Source organism: Tachypleus tridentatus, unplaced genomic scaffold, assembly GCF_004210375.1.
Source record: "Tachypleus tridentatus isolate NWPU-2018 unplaced genomic scaffold, ASM421037v1 Hic_cluster_2, whole genome shotgun sequence".
In the NCBI taxonomy this organism is placed as follows: Eukaryota; Metazoa; Arthropoda; class Merostomata; order Xiphosura; family Limulidae; genus Tachypleus; species Tachypleus tridentatus.
This window is the reverse complement of record NW_027467782.1, coordinates 31,217,490-31,237,762: the sequence shown is the minus strand read 5'-3', so window position 1 is coordinate 31,237,762 and position 20,273 is coordinate 31,217,490. Positions and strand designations below refer to the sequence as shown.

Below are 20,273 nucleotides of genomic sequence, written 5' to 3'. Positions count from 1 at the left end.
CGGGAAAACCCACTTTCACTAGCTGGTACCAATGATCCAGCTAGTACCAGTTTAGCTCATTTCACGAGGATGGAGGGTCGCACAGGGAGAAAAGTGGGACTATGTCACGATAATGTTTTACCCTTATCATTAACGTGTGAAAGTCATTGAGAGGTGGTGAGTCTACTGCACTGTACGACGAAACTCCAGGTTGGGGCTCTAGAACTTGTTCAAGTAGATTCTCTGGGTATTCCTCAGTCGTTTGGGAAAAGTTATGTCTTCTGTGTATTCTAATTTTAATAGCTTGACAGATGGTAGGATGCTTATCTGTTATAGTTGACTTATCCGAATAGGTAGCTTGTGTAGTTTGCATCTGGGAAGACATTTTAGAGCGAAGTGTAATAGATGACGTCTCAGTGAATTTGTTGAGAAACTGAGGCTTGTTCTGTACATGACCAGTGGCCGTATCGTCGCTTTTCTGAGAATGGTTGTCGTTCTTCATGATAAAAGTTTGTGAAGAATTCGATGGCGGTTTGACAGGAGACGATTTGACTACAGACTTGGGGGGTGGGGTGGAAGAACGGATTAGATGATACGTTAGGTGGCGAAACAGATTCTGGTTGCTTGGGTATCCACGGATTGAGTGAGCGACGGCACTAAAATGATAGATGTGACAGTAACAACCATTACGTAAAATCGTATCGGCAATATGTTTAGTGGTTGTTACCATTTTCATGAAGTTGGTAGCTTGTCTGGAGGCTTTCGAGTAGATTCGGTGCACGGCGTATATCTCGAAATTTGTTTGACTTTCAACAGCGCATTTGATTTCACTCGGTTGAATGGAATGGTATATTCTTCTCAGGAAAACAGAGAAAAGGTTTATGGGCCCTTAGTTGGTGAACATTTAATATTAATTTGAGTATTCCACGGCTCACAAAAGTATGATAAGTCCGTAGGCGTTGACGGCTGGAGGAGAATACCTCCCCGGCGAAGGATCTGGGTTCTAGATGGGTCTAAGGAAGCGCCAGGTTTAGCCTGCGCGATAAACGTGACTATTTGAAAAGGCGAGAGTTGGGGTGGCAGACCGTCGACGATTACGGGCGGGACAGGTGGCGAGATTGGCACAGTGGGACCAGTTAACGAGAACGTCATGCTGGTAAAGGGGAGGGAAAATACACGTCTTACTTGCTCAGTGTCAAAGCTAGGAATGAACGAAAATGTTCTGTACTCTTCATGTAAGGCTTATATAAACACAAACGCAAACTAACGTGGCAGGGTTTAGTTTAGAGAGAGAGAAATCTGAAGAATTCTCTCTCCAACTGGGGTGATCAGGAACGTTGTGGTTCCTCTTCCTCCCTTCTCGTGAAAAATTATTGAAATTTGCCTGGGGTTTTTGCCTTTCTTTTATTTTGACTCTTTTTAGGTGAAGGAGTGAGGCTGGTCATAATACTGATGAGCGAGACAAAGGCAGCACCGGAGAGACCAGCCAGGCCAGAATCCAAAAAGCAGATTTCAAAGTAAATATGAACGCGAGACGACCCATTTCAGGGCAGGACAATAATGTTGCCTTGGCTGGGATCTAAAGATCCAATGCCTGAGAATTGGATGTGGGGGAAACGGGAGTGCCCCGAGAAAACCCACTTTCACAGGACAGGTAAATCTTTCGGTGCCTGTAAGGTTTATCCTTTATGTACTTTGTTGTGTGATTTGTAATTGCTGAAATATGTTGTATGGTGAAAAAAATGTGAAATGCCGTTTTTGATTTATGACTGTATGTTGTTAGCATGTTTTTTTTCATGTTAATCTTTTGTCGAAAGTGATGTATTTGCTCAAGTTAATAGGCGTACTTACGAATGAGAATTTTGCTTTTTCTAGAGTAATTTTTGTCTTTTTAGATTTTTGTTAAACGTGATTGCTTGCGATTTATTTGGATTAAAAAACGCTCTCCACTTGTTACTCAGATTGTTTCATATTTCTTGAACGCACTGGGTTTTTTGAGGTAATCCAGATAGAAAGATCTTTCGTGTCTTGCTTAAGGCTTATGTAACAACACTTTGTAGTTTTAAATAAGGTGTAAAAATAAAATGTTTAATTAGTCTGAAAAACTTTTTGTAAATACTCGAAACAACTTTCAAACTTTATAATGGAACGTTTTATTATCTAGCACTTTATTTATATAAAATAAAACGTTTTGTATAATTTCACATTTATGAAACGTAAAAGACATATTTGAGATTTTTAACCTCTCGATTGGAAGCGTTTGTCTTGACGGCTGCGCCACCTAGCGCTGTATTTTGTTTCTTTTTCAACAACATTGTAGGTACAATTAAGTTGTATGGTTGTTTCTTTTATTTAAAATTCTTTGTTTTTTGAATTTCGCGCACAGCTACTCGAGGGCTATCTGCGCTAGCCGTCACTAATCTAGCAGTGTAAGACTAAAGGGAAGGCAGATAGCCATCACCACCCACTGCCAACTCTTAGGCTACTCTTTTACCAACGAATAGTAGGATTGACCGAACATTATAACACACCCACGGCTAAAACACACAATATTTGCAAAAAAAAAAAAATCACGTTGGTGATGATAAGCGACCTGAGATACATTTCGACTAAACAGAGTTCATAGATTATGTTTGTTTGTAGCTAAGAAAAAAAAATACTTTATGGATTGTAATGTGTTTTGCTCACCATAATTACAGAAATTGGGTTTCTGTCGTTATACGTCCGCAGAATTACCGCTGTGTTACTGGTGAGAAGTGTTCATAGAAGTCCAACATTTCAATGAAAAAAAAGAAAATTCACTATTAAATTGAAGGACAAATGTTGACTTATTCATTTTCAAGAAACTGGTTTATTTTGACGAGTAAAGAAACTAGCACGTCACGTTTGACACAGAATGGCGAAGGTTCTTCAAATGTTAAATACTCATTTGTATGCCTTCAAATCGCTTTATGTCAGGTTATTAGACAAATTTTATAAATTTAAGTTAACTTTATGAAATCATTATAACAGAGCTATTTACTACTTCATTTATGCTGTTTTTTCTTTTTTGCTTATCCAGTTATTTTTTCAAACAATGAATGTAGGTCAATTATATCATTGACCTGCCAATAACATAAAATAAAACCTCAAGAAGGATTTAATTTAAAAATAAAATATCCTTGAATATTTGAATTATTCTTTAATTACATCACTGCACATTACTCTTGGTTACCTGAACAATGTAAATGAATCAGAATAAATGTTTTTCTTTGTAAAGTTACCACAGCTGATATCAAGATAATTGTGACAAGAAAAATGATTGGTCTGACATAATTTCAGTGCATGGTATCCTTGAAATAATTTATAATGCCATTCATTTTTTCCAAAAGGGCGTTTTATTTAGTAAAGACAAGCATGGACCCACAGTCTCAGCCAATTACATCATGCATAAAAACACTTCATCAGGGTTACTACATTACCTACAAGAAAAAAAAAGGACAATTGTATGTGATTCTACAGTACTTTAGATTAGTGGGAAACTTCTTACACATGAAAACAAAGAATAGGACTATTTTAAGAAAAGAAAAAGGACTGAGTTAACCACAGGCATTTAATGAAGCTTTGTGGAACAGGTATCCCTAATTAAATCATTTGTTTGTTAAAGATGAAAAATGTCAAATATCAATGCTAAATCAGATAAATTAAATTTATTAGTTTTAACATTTGTTAGTACACGCCAAAATATCCACCTTTCAGTACACCTTGGGCCATACAGACCCCTCAGATATTTAATGATCAAAATGTTGAAGCTATGATTTAGATGTTGAAAAGTTAGCCTACTTGCTTCTCATAGCATTGTGCAGATACACTGTATGAAAGACTGAGTACCATAAGTATATAATATGTGATTTATTATTAAGAAATATGAAATTTACTTATATCCATTTTCTCATATTTATACACAAAATTGTCGTCATTGACATATATTTCGATAATATAGGGCCACTTCTTCTCTAACTGACATGTCACAATTAAAAGTAATAAAATATGCTAGGAAGAAACAGATTTCTTGAATAACGAATGAAAAACCCAACAAATTGTACAAAAATGTTCTTGAGGTCCCAACGGACCCAAGAGGGTCGACCAATTTCAAACTTTGCTCACAGATAAACTAATGCCAAATTTTGGACAACATATAAGCAAAACCTATTCTGAGTGAACATAAAGTGTTTCTCACATCTTTACCAGTCATTTTACAAACACTTATCACACTATACACTGGGTGTAGAGTGATAAGTGCAGACATGGTTTCCACATGCTGTACATGTTTGAGGGGCATTGCTGTCCGTGATTCTTTGACAAAGACGACATCGTGGTTTTGTTGCTGGAAAATCTTTACCAGTATGCAGTCTTGTGTCAAGCAATCCTAGATCTACAAAGGCAGATTTGATGTCTTTCTGCATTACATGGGGATTCTGCAGATTACCCTGAAGTAAGTTGTATATTACTACGCTTTGGGAGAGATCTAAATACATAATCACTGTTTATCACAACGGATAACCTCTGCAAGTGCATGCACACAATGCCTGATGAAGACACAGAGCTCCAAATCTGTATATTACTTGGTGTCTTCATGGACCCCATGCAACTTTTATTCACAAAATTATTTGACTGCAAAACATTGAAAGTTTTGTAATTTTTTGTGTCAGAGGATCGATAATGTGACAATTACATAAAAATATAACTGATCAATGAAAACATTTATTGTCAGGGCCCATACTGACCACAGGAGTACTGATGAAGGTTGACTAACCTTCATTGCATTCAAGTTATTTTGAAGTTTTACCTTTAAATGCTCTCAGTCTTCACCTTTCAGATAATGTTAGGGTCTTCTTTTCTAAGCCTTCCACTGATTCTGCTACTGCCTTTTCTGCTTTCTTTTCTTCTTTTTCCTGACTTAGGTGCCACAGACTTGCTAAGTAATGCCTACAAATACAAATTTATGTCAGATAAGAAATTTGTCATTGTTTTTACAGTTATTTTAATGTCACACATATACTTTAAAATGGAGACTTTATACATTCAGTATAAAGTTACTTATGTTTTAATAGCCTGAATACCAACTTTAATCTTTAAAGTAAAAGAACTGTAAATATTTATTGTAAAACTCATATTACACACAAATGATCAAGTAGCTCAACAATGACAGTCAATATAAAACTATTACATATCAACAGCAATGTTGCATAAACCACTAAAAGAATCCATACAATATTATCAAGTTTAGCTATAAATTGAAATAAATTTATTAACAATAAAATCACTGCAGCAGATTAAATCTATATCACCTTCTAACAGTTTATTAGTGTTCAAATGTGGTAGATCTATACTGAAATATATTTTCAGTATACTTGAGCAAAGCACATGAATGTGGTAGTTTGTAAACTACAATGGAAAACATGTTACTAGTATAAATATTTACATACTTTCAAATAAGAAAATTAACCTGTATTTCACTCTTAAAAAAGCTACTTACATCAAAAATTTGTTTTCCATTTAACCTAACTATTGCTAGCTTACTAGTAGGATTTTGCAACATTATGTGTGACTCATTTCCAAATATCATTGCTAATATACAAAAAAGACTCCTCAGTGTTTTGAGATTGGCTTGTTTTTTAACAGTATACACAGTTTAACTGGCTGGTTCTTTTCATTAACACAAAACAAATTTTGCAGCAACACAAAAATTTAAAACTGTTGTCAGAGAAGGACTTGTTTTTTTATTAAATGATACTCTCCCATAATTGTATATAAGTGGCTGAAAAATTTACCTTGATGGTATCATCTTTAATGTCATGTTCTGTTTCATACATGTCCCAATCCACTGCTTCACCCGTTATTTTGTATGCGAGCCAGAAGGCATAAGTAATACAGTAAATTTAAACTGGGCCACCAGTTCTCCTGTGAGAAGAAAGGTAGAGCATGTTTTATACGTCATAATAACATTAACACATACAATAACAGAAGGCAATGTTATGTAGAAACACGATACAGTGAATGGATCAGTAAACTGTTTGAAGCATATCTATCAAAGATACTTGTTAACTTATATCTCACATTAGCTGCATGCTGTTCATAAACGTGGACTTGTGTAACTGTTTGGATCCTTCATAAAAGTGCCAGTATTGCACATGGAATTTGACAACGAATATCAACAAAAAACGTCATCACTAATTTACACTGCTGGTGGTTAACTGTGCACCTTGTCTGGTTAAAATTCTGCTTCACTTTGCCTTTATGGACCATTTATCAAAACTGTTAGGGAGGAAGCACAAAGAGTTTCATGTTTGTCTCTCAGAGAGAGACAAAGAAATAATGTGAACGATTTATCAAATGTTCAGAAATTTAATGTTGTATAAATATATTACCAAAAATATTAAATAAATAAAGTAGTGCAAAATATGATAAGCAAGATAGATGATACAATAAAATCCAAAACTCTTAAATAAAAATACTTTTATGAATTGATGTTACATAATGTAAGCTTTGGTGCAACATAAGTTTGTATAAATATCAACCTTGTTTGACACTAACTTGTAAGTTCTTTAAAAGTTTTATTTGCCTGATAATTACTTTTGTTTTCCAGTAAAAGCATAATTATCATGAATATTGTTTATTGTATCAGCACTTTTTAGTAAACACTTAGTTTTATATCCCTGCAGAAGTGTAGTTTCTTTGAATATTCCTGTACTACATCCCAGCAGGTTTCAATGATTGTACTCCGACATGTTGTGTTGACTGACTACTACATATTTTTTAACAAATAACATACTTTCACAAAAATTTGGTGAAACATCCTTTAATATTCGTTGTTCTACTTATTCATATGCATATTAATAGCACAATAAATTATTAACCCTATCTCAACAGCTAATGGGTCATAGGCCATGTCACTGCATTTGTTGACTTGCTCTGAAAGTTTTATTGAACTATTATTCTATGAACTTATCTCCCTAAGTTTGGGTTCAAACTGTACACAATAATTCACATCTTCATATTAAACATTATTAAATTGTTTGTAATGTAAAAGTAAATATCAAACAAATGCATCTAAACGTTGATTTGTGTGTGTCACATGGTATGTTAAACTCAGTACTGGTTCAAATTAGATGTTTGTGACACCAAAATACAAAGTCTATAGTTCCGTTTGAATTAGGAACTCAAATTATAAATATTGACAAACTAGAACGTAAAATAGAATCTTTTGATCTTTATTTGCTGAGCTATCACTGTATTCATGCAGTGCAACAAACACAGTGGTCCTAGCTCACCTCTTTCAGTTCTGGAAATGGTCCCTTATATACATTTACTTCTAATATGCCATGTCAGTAAGCCAATGGAAGCTCAAAATTTCCCCTTAGTGATTTTTCTTGGCCATTTTCATAGAAAATAGTTTTCTTTCATTTTTTTCAAAACAAACCTTTGTGCTGGTAAGTACAGTCTTCAGCCAGTTCAAGATTTTGTTATTGTTTGGAAACAAAAGCAGTTAAGTAATTAACTAGGTAAATAATGGAATTCTATGGTACAAATGAAGAAATGTATAATTTTGGTTATTTAACTGTAAATATATCTGAAAGCAAAAACAAATAATTTTGCTTCACATTCTCTACATACAATTCTTGCAGCAACACAAAAATTTAAAACAGCACAAAAACTGCTGTTATGTAGTTATCTTGTAATAATGATTTTTTATTCTTAAATATCTTTTATAAAAATAACAAAGAAGAGATAATTGTTTGCTTTACTACTTTATTTACTGTTCTATGTTTTAAGAAAAATATGTTTAAGAACTTGTTAGTAAATAGTAATAATACATATATTTATAATTATTCAAACATGACTGTAATTTACCAAATGCTAGTCCACTAAAACGAAGCCCAGATAGGACATAGATATTTGTAAAAACGAATAACAGTTTTATGTTATTGGATATGGTAACACGAGTGCATGTGCTGTGTCATTGTAACTTCTGCATTGTTATTCAGGCATGGCTTAAAGTTTAATACGGTTTGGTTTATTTTGAAGTTTGCGCAAAACTACATGACGGCTATCTGCACTAGCCATCCCTAATTTAGCAGTGTGAAACTAGAGAGAAGGCAGCTAGTCATCACCACATACTGCCAATTTTTATCAACAGTGGGATTGATCATAACATTATAACACACCCATGGTTGAAAGGGTGAGCATGTTTTGTGTGACAGAGATTTGAACCCACGACCCTCAGATAATGAGTTGAGTGCCTTAACCACCTGGCCATGCCCGGCCATAAAGGTGAATATAATTAAAATAATAAATCTAAGCTATTTGGTCTAAACACTTACATTTTTGTTTTATATTCCATAGTCATTGTAGAATGAAAAAGGCATAATTAATATTCATTTCCTAAATTTATTGATATGGTGATCAAAAGATTGTCAAATCAATGAACCCCTACAGAGCTTCATTTACTTAAAATAACAAAATATAAACTTTTTCTCAAGAAATACTTGATAAAAACTATCTGAACTTTATAGGGACATTGCATGTCAAATCTGAAAAGTAAGTTTAATCTTAAAATAAAACCTACTTTACATGTTAGATTGGCAACATGTAAAAATAAAAGCGATGAGAAAAACATGATTAAACAAACATCAAGAGTTGATAAAAACATATGAAAATTTGCATATGGAAGCCTTGAAATGTTTACTGATAATCTACTAAATTTTGTGAACATGTGTTTACTAATTTAAAAGTAATCGAATGAAAACTGTAATAAGCACAAAAGGGTTACAGGGTCAACCACAGGGACCATGCCTGTGTTGAAATGGTTATATGCTGGCAAAAACTTCAAAAGTTGAAACAAACAAGATGATTAGAGAGAGAGAGAGAGAGAGAGAGAGAGGGAGCAACTTACATAATTCCAAAAATTCTTTTTCTCAAAATTTTGACACAATTACAACATTTTTGTTCATGTAGTTATCTTGTAATAATGATTTTATTCTTAAATACCTTTTATAAAATAACAAATATGATTATGCTAAATTTCCACAATCAATAAATTTAAAAAAATAGTATACAGCAATCAACAAACCTTCCTTTTCATATAAAACTGTGAAAGGTTCTATTAGTTTATGATTAACACATTCTACCACACCCATCCTGGCCTTCTTTTCATCTTCCAAGGCCCTAAAGATAGAACAGAAAGTATGTATATGTGCAATAGCAAAACAAATAGTTTAATTATTATAAATAATATTACCTGGATTTGATATACATATTCAATGAATCAGTGAAAAATAAATTCCTTTACTTTACTAAAACATCTTCATATACTTATAACACATTATCTATTCAAATCAACCACATAAAACAATGTAGCTTTAAAAACCTAACAATAACATTAGCTTTATATGTTAACGATTAACATTATCACAATGAGTAATACAAGTTTTTCATCTTTTATGTAAAACTATTAATGTCTGCATCGAAAATGGCCCAAATACTTATATTTACCCGACATACAAGAAAATGACTGAAAATGTATTCTCAAGAAAACTGGTGTGGGTAACAAAACTTTTAAACTAACATAAAGAACAATGTTTCGACCTTCTGAGATCATCTTCAGGTTAAAAAAAAGTTTGAAAACTGACCTACAAATAAATGGCTTAAATCTGGGCAATCACATGCCACAAGTTCTAGCCAACATTTTCATGATACAGATCGAATCTCAAGTGATCAATTCAGTCTTACACCCACCACTATACTGGTACAGATATTGTGTCAATATAACAGCTGGATGCACACTTTTTTTATTTCAACCACATTAACTCCATACACTAACCAAATAACATTTCTCAACCTCAATATTGCAAGAACTGCACACAATTCAAAACAGAAATCCACAGAAAAATACCAATACTGGACTATAACAAAACACAACATTTCACTATACATCAAATTTATTCATAAACCAGGTACAAAACTAAAGTCCATACTATGTAAAAACTACACTGACAAAAAATAACACCAACATTATTTATGAAATACAGTGTAAATGCCACAACTTTTATAATGGAGAAACAAGCAGAAAAATGGAAACTAGTTTCAATGAACACCAAAAAAAAACACCTTCACACGTTTTGAACATTGCAAATCAAATAAACACAACACAACCATGAAAATACCAAGATACTAAGTAGAGATACAAATATATAAAAAATAAAGAATCCCTACTTATAAAAAAAAAAAACCATAGTTAAACCAATATAAAGGAACACCTTTACGCCTATTCTAATTACTAACCTAACATCTAACTGCAACATCCCTCACAATTCTGTGCCCCTTTCAGTCTTGTTGCCAAGATATGTACCCAGCAATGGTCAATTACAAACTTTGTTGTCCTAAAGACGACCTAAGAAGGTCAAAACACCGTTATGTACATTATTTTAATTAAAGTTTCAATATTCATACCAATTGCTTTAAGAATACATTTATATTTCCTACTGACGTGGGTCAAAAGCTACATTTTGTATTTCTTGACTCCTTTCAAAATGTTATTCAACTACTAATTTATGAACTAATGTTAATAAGATTGATATGAAACAGTAAAATGTAATCCACATGTTAGTACTGTATGTTAGTTAATTTCTCAATTTAACAGAAATATTTCAAAAAAAAAGCCATCTAGATATTGGTATGTTAAGTGCAACACCACCTACAATCCCTTACATGTTTACACTCGTTCCTAAGACATGTGCTTGGGAACAGTCAATTGCAAACTTTCTCTTTGGTAACCTGAAGATGACCTAGAAGGTGGAAACGTTGTTCTCTACTTATTTTAATATAAGTTCTAACAACCATAACAGCCGTCTTAACATACATTTTTGTGCTAGAAATCATTCCCATCTTAAACACTTGGTGTAGAACAGACCACAGAATCTAAATTTTAAAAGGTAAACATAACACTAGTTACAAAATGAAAACGTTTCGACATTTACCTTGCAAACTCCTCAGCATAACAAATATTCAAGCACATACACACAAAAAATATCTCACATTTATAATTAATATATGAAAATAAAATATTTAATAAATCATTCTTTGTATGTGATAGTTGCATATTTTTTGTGTGTATAAAAGAAACATTTCATTAACAATGATCATCAACCATTAAAGCAATATAACCTACAATAAAAATTTTAAGTTTCTTAAGTACAACAGAGCAACTAAATAATTTGTATGAACTTTCAAATCTATTACCTTATGTTTTAAGTATTATATTTGAAATTAGACATGCATAAATAAAAAAATCTTGACAATAACCTCAAAGTGAAAGGCATGTTTCCAAACTTTTCTACTTCACTGAAAAATGCTGCAAAAAGAAAACCAACATAACACATTCCCATTTACCCAAAGAAACTTCTAAATCACTAAAGGTTTACATTTCTGTAGAATTTTATTTTTTCATACATGTATGTGTGTAAGTGATAGCAAGTAGAATTATGCACAACTGAACTTGCTCAAGATAATTATCAGTACAAACATTCTTGGGTTTTATTAACATTAAATTTATTTGTCTACATATTCTGTTGCATTTCCAAAATACTTATTGTTTATACAATATTTTTAAACAGAGTCTCTTCTAGATAATATACTAACAAAATAAAATGCCTCTACCAAAAATACAAGGGTAAACTAATTGATCTAAAAAAAAAATAAATCCATACACACCTACATATGACAATTACAGAAGTCATGTTTCAGATGCCTCGTTAGAAAAACCTGAAGTTTTATTATTTTTTTAAAAATCAGTATGAATTATTCTAATTGCAGCCAACTACTGTAAGCCTACAGTGATTTCTAAATTTTTATTTTAACACTGTGTTCAGATTACTAATATCAAATTAATGAAAAATTAAAGCTATACTTTTGAGAGACTCCTCTCGTGTTTCTCTTCTACACTTAAGTCTCAGTAAATCTAACAAGACGAAAGATGTCTTAATGAATAAACTATTGCTTGTACCTAATGCTAAATTAAAGTAAACAATTTTAAAATATTACCCAACACCCAGTGGCCACTTTATTAGGTACACCTATCTACTACTAGATAGGACCTCCTTCTGCCTCTAGAACAACCTGAATTCTTCACGATGTGGATTCAACAAGGTGCTAGAAACATTCCTTAGGATTTTCGCCTATACTGACTCAATATCATAATTCAATTCCAGCTTCATGCTGGTTATGCCACATTCTGACCATACCATCTGCATGTTGCAGAAGAAATCAAATTTTTCAGAACAGGCAATGTTTTTCAATCTTTCATCTTCCAGTTTTGTGATCCCATCCCTACTGTAGCCTCGTTGTCCTGTTCTTAGATGACAGAAGTGGAAGCTGGTAAGATCTTCTGCTGATGAAGCCAAACTGCTTCAACTTTCAATGTGTTGTGCATTCAGTGATGCCCTCTGAAACTCAATGTTGTAAAGAGTGGTTATTTTAATATTTGTGGCATTTCTCTTAGCTTCAAGCGAGTCTGACCATTCTCTTTTGACCTCTCTCATTAACAAGGTGTTTTCACCCACATAACTGCTGCTTACTGGATGTTTTTTTTCTTTTGCATCATTCTCTATAAACTCTAGAGATTGTAGTACATAAAAATCTCAGTTTCTGAGATGCTGGAACCATCACACCTGACACCAACAATCATTCCATGGTCAAAGTTGCATCTTCCCATTCTAATGTTTGGTCGAACAACAACTGAACTTTTGACCCGTCTACATGCTTTATATAGTGAGTCACAGCCACATTATTCACTGTTTGGTTATTTGCAGATGTACCTAATGAGGTAGCCACTGAGTGTATATATTACAAAAGAAAACTAGAAGCTCAAAATGTAAGGTTATGTAAAACTTGCCAAAATTTTAATTTATTGTATTACATCCCATTTTTATATAAATAAAGTCTCAGAGGTATATTATACAGATCATGCTTTAAATGTTTCCTGACATCAAAATGAGAAACCTTAAAAATTACTCTGGAAAAATATTAATTTTTTTCCTAAAACCCTTGATAAAGTAATGTGAGTAAACAAACATGAAATACATTAAAATATAGGTTGTACAAGTCTCAAGGAGGTCAGAACATACAACAAAAATATTCCCAACCTAAAGCAAGCTAAATTTCACCATCTTCAATATTACTGAATCATGTTTGGACTGATTTATGTATATATTTTGATACCTCTTGTATTAAATGTATACAGTGTTGGAAACATTGACTCATATATTTATCTAATTAATATCTCTATACTGTCATGTGTAAAACTTTTCTTCATAATGGTATAACTGTGTATCCAAGCTAAAAGTCAGCATTGTTGTTCACGGTGTAAATATGGCTGATATAGCGTCTGTCCCACATGAAGAATAAAAGTGTCAATTCATAACGCAAAAAAAGTTAAAATAGTTTGCTTTCTCAGTGTCTTGCTAAAATCTTTTGCTGACAATTTTGAAGAAAAGGAAATTTATGAGGTTTTGATAAAACAATAAGAGAAATATTGAGTTCACTGTAGCTTCAATAGTTCCTGATGTATTTTCAGGCAGACTATTGTATTAAAGAAGTTTAAAACATTAGTATCAATCATCACAAACTAGTATGATGGACTGGGGATCAGACCCATTAACTGCTTTCAATGAAAACAGGTGCGAGTTATACAGAGATTCTGGGAACCCTTATTTAATGAAAAGATCCATATTAGGGTTATAGTTTTTTCATTACTTACATTTAATAAAGGTGTACTGACCTCTAGATGCTTTCATCTTTAATTGATAAATTTCATCTGTCTTCTTGTACACTGTTGTCCTTGTGTCCATTTCTCGGCCCTGTGAGTACAATTTGTTAGAAACAAAAGATTAAAACACATTTTTCAATAATTCATTTTAATGTAAAAATACAGAAATGATATATTTGTAAATTTAAATTTCACTTTAGTAAAGAAATTTTATTATTACATGTTTACAACAGACTGTCATCCATTTTTTCAATATTATTTATTGATGCACTTCTCATGAGAAAGATTTGAAACTTTTGTTTGGCAACCAATGAATTATTTAATGTATTATAATTTTTTTAGCAAATTTTCTAACTTGCACAGGGTTTACTAATTCATAACAATTTCAGTTGATAATATATCTTTAGATGTTTTCACCTGTTTATGCATTGAATGTCTGAACCACTGACACTGGAAACATTGGAGAGGGTTAGAAACATATGACTATACCTTATATATCAGGTAAGTTGCCTTAAAAAAAGGCATGTGGATATAATAATGTAAATGTCAAGGTAATTCAGTCCTAGTAAGTGGAGATATGGAGCACAGATGAAATGCCTTGGCTGAATAAACCAGCAAGGATCTTGAACTCAGGGATCTTCAAATCCCTCTCAATAATAACTCCTCATGAGAAATTCAATCTATCATGGAGAGTACATCATGAGTATACCCCAATGGACTTACAACTGAGGAGGAGTTTAGTGTGTTTCAGCATAGGTGTTTCCACCAAGATGTTGCCAGACTGTGAAGAGTCAATAAACCACTTTATTCCTTTGTGATTAAAAGGAGACTTTTACCCTAAAGTTTGGTCAAACAAAGAATGAAGTTCAAGAAAATTAGGTACAGATATCAAATGACTTGGAGGCTGTTGTTCAAAGTCTTCAAGATGTGGTCATTTACCAATAAGCTGTTTTTTAATATTTCATTTTCACTGAGATTTGGGAGATCCATAGTACAATGAGAAAGGTTCAGTGCCCATTGACCCTGTCAACCATGGATTCAAGGAATGCACTACAATGATAAATAAGGACACTGCAGTAACATCAGGGTTTTGTGAGAAGTATACCCAAACACTAGCATCAGATACAATTCACAAAAAAAACTGTTGAAAATGCCCAAACTGGTAATGCAGGCTGACCCTAGACCAATAGGACTAGCCAACTGACCCTTGGAGGTGGAGGACCCAAAACCATCAATTCATGTGAATTCAAGGTCAAAGTGATGTAGTGGGGTTGGACCCCTCAACCACCAGGATCCTCTTCGCCTTCATTGATCACCCTGCACAGCAAACATGTGGGTGAGTTTAGGTCACTGAGGAGGTAAACTGAAAAGACAGAACTTTCTCTGGGAGGTCTCCTCACTACATACAAGCATCCACACTGAGAGGACATGTAATGAATATTTCTAAGAAATGACAAAAAATTGTGGTTTTACTAAATTTTTTATAGTGGTTTGTTTACAGATAAAGAATTATAGACATTATTACATTAGAACAAGTGTAAATACAGTATTAGAAGCAGAACAGTGGAAACAGTTACTAAGAAAGAATATATAAAAGACAAATACTATGAGAATGCCACTCCTTTATAATGTGAAAATGAAATGAAGTGCAAGCAGTTATACTATGCCCAGTAGTAGTATGAATTCAATCATAATTTTTAGGACCAAAATACTGATGACAAGTAGGTAGAAATTAATTTTGACAAGTCTAGAATACTCTTTACAAAAGAAGTGGCAAGACTCCACATTTTAGTGGCATTTGTATGCAATACATGAAACTGACATTCTGATAATAAAAGTGGTTGAGACAGAAAACCCAGACTCTCCATAACTTGTGGTAGGTATCACAGGATACATAAGTATGAGGTAGATAATTAAGTGTAGATCTGGCCAATAACCTTAAGTGTGAATGTTACCTTGAGAATAGTAAGATACTCAATGGCATAAAGTGGTCAGAGATGAGGTGAAGTTGTTTGAAAACAGCTGCTGAGAAAAGGCAGTTTAAAGGTTAAAATAAGCATTTGACCACAACAGTGGAGCAAACAAAGATAAAGCTGAATGTTTTTTACAGATGAATACAAGTTATAATTGTTCAGTACAATCAACAACAGTTTATTCAACAATGACAACAGAGAGAGAGTATGGTATCATATCAATGTATGACATCTACAGTGAAGCATGGTGGGGAATCAATACAAGTGGGAGCTGCTTCTCATCAAATCAAGGTATGAATTTTTGCTATACACTAATGGACCAAACAAAACTGCAGCTGTATCAAAACAGTGCACCTCATAATTCTTGGCACTACAGAAATCCATTAGGTAGTGTACCAGTCTGAATATCTGGGAAATGACATATGTAGTCCTTCACAATAACACAAAATATTGACACAATGGAGAATCAATTGATCATCCAAATACTACAAACGTCCTAAATTTGCACTGAAAAACAGAAGAGGCACCTTTACTCTGAGTTTTATCAATTATCTTTCTGCCATTGCAAACACACAAATCTGTGTTACCAACACAATGCATGCACTAAGTATTCTGCATAATGTGAAATACTACACAGGCCACAGAATGGTGGTAAAGGAAACCCCATTACCACAAAGAAAACAATCACCCTCCAAACAGACAGAGTACATAGCTAACACAGTGGACAGATATGGTAAAACTACTAGTTCATTGTTTCAAGTTAGGTTAAATGCTGAATCACAATTGGCTAAAACAGCTAATTCTTTTGCTAAGCTTATAAAAAATTTCATCAAAAATGTTATAAAACTTGCACTTCCTCAAGTGTTAATACATGTGAGCTGCTCTTACAATTTTGGCTTCATGGTAATTCAGTAACCCAAGCCTTCTTCTGAGAAAATGAAACAAAATGGAGCATACTGGGTTAAAGAAAAGTAATGTGGCTTGTGAAAAAATCAAAATGTGAATGAACTTTGTGATTCTGAGACTGATTCAAAGGAAAAATATAGAAACTCTGCAGTACTTTTTCTAAACCCATACCTGATATTAATAGCCACAAAGACTTATTCTCACCCATGCCTTCCCCAAATAAGGAAGTGTTCACATACACTCTCTCAAAAAAAAGAGAAAATTTGACTATTCATGGAAGAATGAGTGGTCTTAGTTGCAATTCAATGTAGATTAGGAGATATATTCTGTGGATTTTGGAAAGTGGTCAATTTCTCTCTGATAGCCATTTCCAGTTGTTTGTGGGTCTTGTAAGTTATATGCCTCAATGAACTCTTCAAAACATGGAGAAAATGTTAAAGACCTCAAGCGTGAACAAATGTAGAAAGCATAGGAAACCATAAACATCTGTAAAGGTGAGTTCACTGTAATTTCTAAATATTTGACAATAAAAAACACAACATGCATATATTACACAAGAAACTAGCAATTTCCTGATTACACTCACAGCATAGTTTCACAATGCACTTAAAAGTTATCATACTCTGAATGTCACAAGGTACCTTTCTCCAAAGTGAAACATAGTGTAACCCTAATACAATATTTTTGAATGAAAAAGTAGGTGCAAATATTAGTACATTCCACTCAGGTAGAGACAAACAAGGAAATCAAATCAAATTAATAAATTCCATCTTTCCAATTGGTTTACAATGACTTTCATTTCACTAAGTTTAAAACAAATGTCTTTAGGAAAATGAAGTATCCTAGCAGTAATAGTGTAAAACATACAAAAAAAAAACACTTAGGACTAGTAGCATTACCCTAATTCAAAATCAAGTCTAATTTAACTTAATTGCAAAGCAGTTTTAACATGGCCTGAAGAACTCCATTTTCTCTTAAATTACTTGTCTAGTGAGCAAAATGAGAAGTTTATAAAGCTTTACTCAACAGGATATTGCATTGCAAAAAATGACATGTCTGTATCTGGCAAGAAATAGTGCAAGGTCATGTTTTCACTGATAATGAACATCAAAAGTTTTTGCTTAGGATTGTAAATGTTAGCAATGCATGGCAGAAAAGCTTGTAGGATTTAGGTCAGATGGAGAAAAGTATCAACTATGGTTCAAATGGTAGCATAGTAATCTCCTGTAAAAACATGAAGCATCTTGTAGGAATTCACTGTATATCACACTAATTAGAACTCACTATTTTGGATACATGTAAAGGGATGAAGCATGTAACCGAAGTTTCAAACCAAAATGAGCAGCATAATCAATTTTTGTTCAAACTCTTTGATACATTTGCAAGAAATGAAGACTGCTGATTTGTTGAATACAGTGACCAAAATTTGATGGGCTGCTATTAAGCACAGGTTGATGAGTTATATGAAAAACTAGAAAATCACAGTTTGTCACCTTATATATATTGCTTCCAGATCAAACTCTGATGAAACTTCTGTTACCAATGGGCACTTAAGGATGATCAAATCAGTTTATTTTATTTTCTCTCACAATGCAGCACCTTTCATTAAAAAATTATGCACCAGTTAACTACTTCCTAGTCAGATCATTTAATCTTTGCTGACACTATGAATGAGATCATAACCACCCTACAAAAGTTAAATCAAATGAATACACAAGATGTACATCAAATTATAGAAATGAGTAAATATTTTGTATTTGAGTAGGTATGCTAATTAGATTTTAATCTCATGTTGGTAAGTATATAATTATTCTAAAATTTAGATCCAAAGTGCTGGCCAACAGGATCTAACAACTTGTCAAACTATAGCAAAGACTAGCTTAAGAATCTGATTATTTACCACACTGAATGTTTATTTTCCAGTAAGTCTGGTGGTCATGATTCAGAGGAGAGAGGCCAACATTCAAGTGAGCCACCCAAGGAGACTGTGATACAAGAATATGAACACATGAAACATCATGTATCAAAACCTGTCCCTGCAAATAAAAGTTTATTTTTTCCCATGTTAAAGAAACTTCTTGGTGAAGAGTTTCACCTTATTCTCCACTTAGGCAAATTAGTCCTAACAGCACTCTTTTCTGTCTATAAATACAGCAGTATGTTAAAAGGGAATTTTCAGTTACAAAGAGAATCAAAAGTGACAACAAGACAAGGCCGATGGGATACACACACTGTCAGTCCTGATGGTCATTTTGATTGATGGCCTCAGGTAAGCCATTTTGATCTTCACCTTGCAATACACCTCTATGTAAAAGGCAGGAAAACCCTAAAGGAGACCAGAAACAAATCTTCACAACCACCATAAGTAAATGAACCAAACCCTAGGTTTGAAAACAATATGAAAAGTCACACACAAAATTCATAAATATATTGTACACCTGAGATGAAATGTGAAAGAAAAGATTTTGTAAATACAGAAAAAAAATTTCTTCAACCAATGACTGTTTTAACGATCTAACAATTATTGTCCATAATTCGCTAATAATGAGTGAGATGTATCCCTAGTCCCATGGGTTTTCTCAGTTTTTATTGTATTGAAATTACTTAACTCTAGCATTACTGCCACATATTTCTTAATGTGGATCAATAACTTCATTAATATACACCTCTCTAAGTTCTGAGATGGCAGTGAGTATATGAAAATTTCAAATTGTGGTGTTTTTGAAGTGATGCTACAAATGAATGAGACAGAAAGAGTTAAATAATGTTGTGTTTTTATACAGAAACAGATTAACAATCTTAGAAGATTTCCATCAAATAAATCAGTAAATAAAAATAATCATATATCTGCCTCTCCAAGTCTATAGCATGTTTGTGAAACACCAAACAAAGATGCTTATCAAACCACATATTGTGCTTACCAGAGTTTGAAAACTTTTATGAGCTGGTGAGGACTTTGAGAAGATGAGCTCACCAGCTGCTCATGATAAAATTCCCACAATGCAGCCAGTGATGTCATCACTTTCTTTCCTACTTAGAAGTATGGATGGATTCTGATCCATCATGCCATACCCTCAAAAGCATAACTCATAAAAAAGGATTCCACCTTCCAGAAAGACACAATGATGCCAACTATACAAACCTGTGCTGAAATAATATCTTAACTATAAAGAGGTTTATGGAACACTCATAACCACAACCAGGCCTTTACAAAGTTCTCATGTAATTATTCTTTGTAGACAGGCAACCAAACAAGTGGCTAGATTTGGGAGAGCAACATAAGACATTTAGAAAATATTTCCTTGACATTTATACTTTTGATAAACTGTATGACAGTGGAAATCAAAGTGTTCTACATGATACAAATGGATCACACAATTCTAAACAATTTGAAAATTACACTTGTATAAAACATCTATTTACAATTAAAAGCAATACAGTGTTAAAATCCTACCTGATAGTTATTAAAAAAGACTTCTAAAAAAAAAGATGCATAATGCTTGGTGCAGAAAATACAAAGTAAATGAAGCAGGGTTATCACAACAGGTGAGGACAATATCTCATGTCAATGTTACAGACTGAAGTAACACCAATTTAATAAAAAAGATAAT

General features: G+C 33.1%; 1 protein-coding gene across 3 annotated transcripts in view; it reads right to left on the bottom strand.

The window, feature by feature from the left end:
• LOC143242415 (proliferation-associated protein 2G4-like) overlaps positions 1-13,895 on the bottom strand; it is a 35,599-nt gene extending 21,704 nt beyond the window's left edge. The window contains exons 1-5 of one of the 3 annotated variants that reach the window (XR_013022628.1): positions 13,796-13,894; positions 11,323-11,371; positions 9,092-9,186; positions 5,793-5,922; positions 4,875-4,947 (exon numbers count right to left, since the gene is read on the bottom strand). Coding sequence is in view for 1 of the 3 variants with exons in the window: in XM_076485780.1 (XP_076341895.1) it covers positions 5,858-5,922; positions 9,092-9,186; positions 11,323-11,371; positions 13,796-13,865 (279 nt within the window). In the remaining 2 variants the exon portion in view is untranslated. Of the gene's footprint in view, positions 1-4,874; positions 4,948-5,621; positions 5,923-9,091; positions 9,187-11,322; positions 11,372-13,795 lie in introns of those variants that run through there. The other 2 variants (XR_013022629.1, XM_076485780.1) reach the window with 2 other exon arrangements.
• Positions 13,896-20,273: the final 6,378 nt, after the last annotated feature.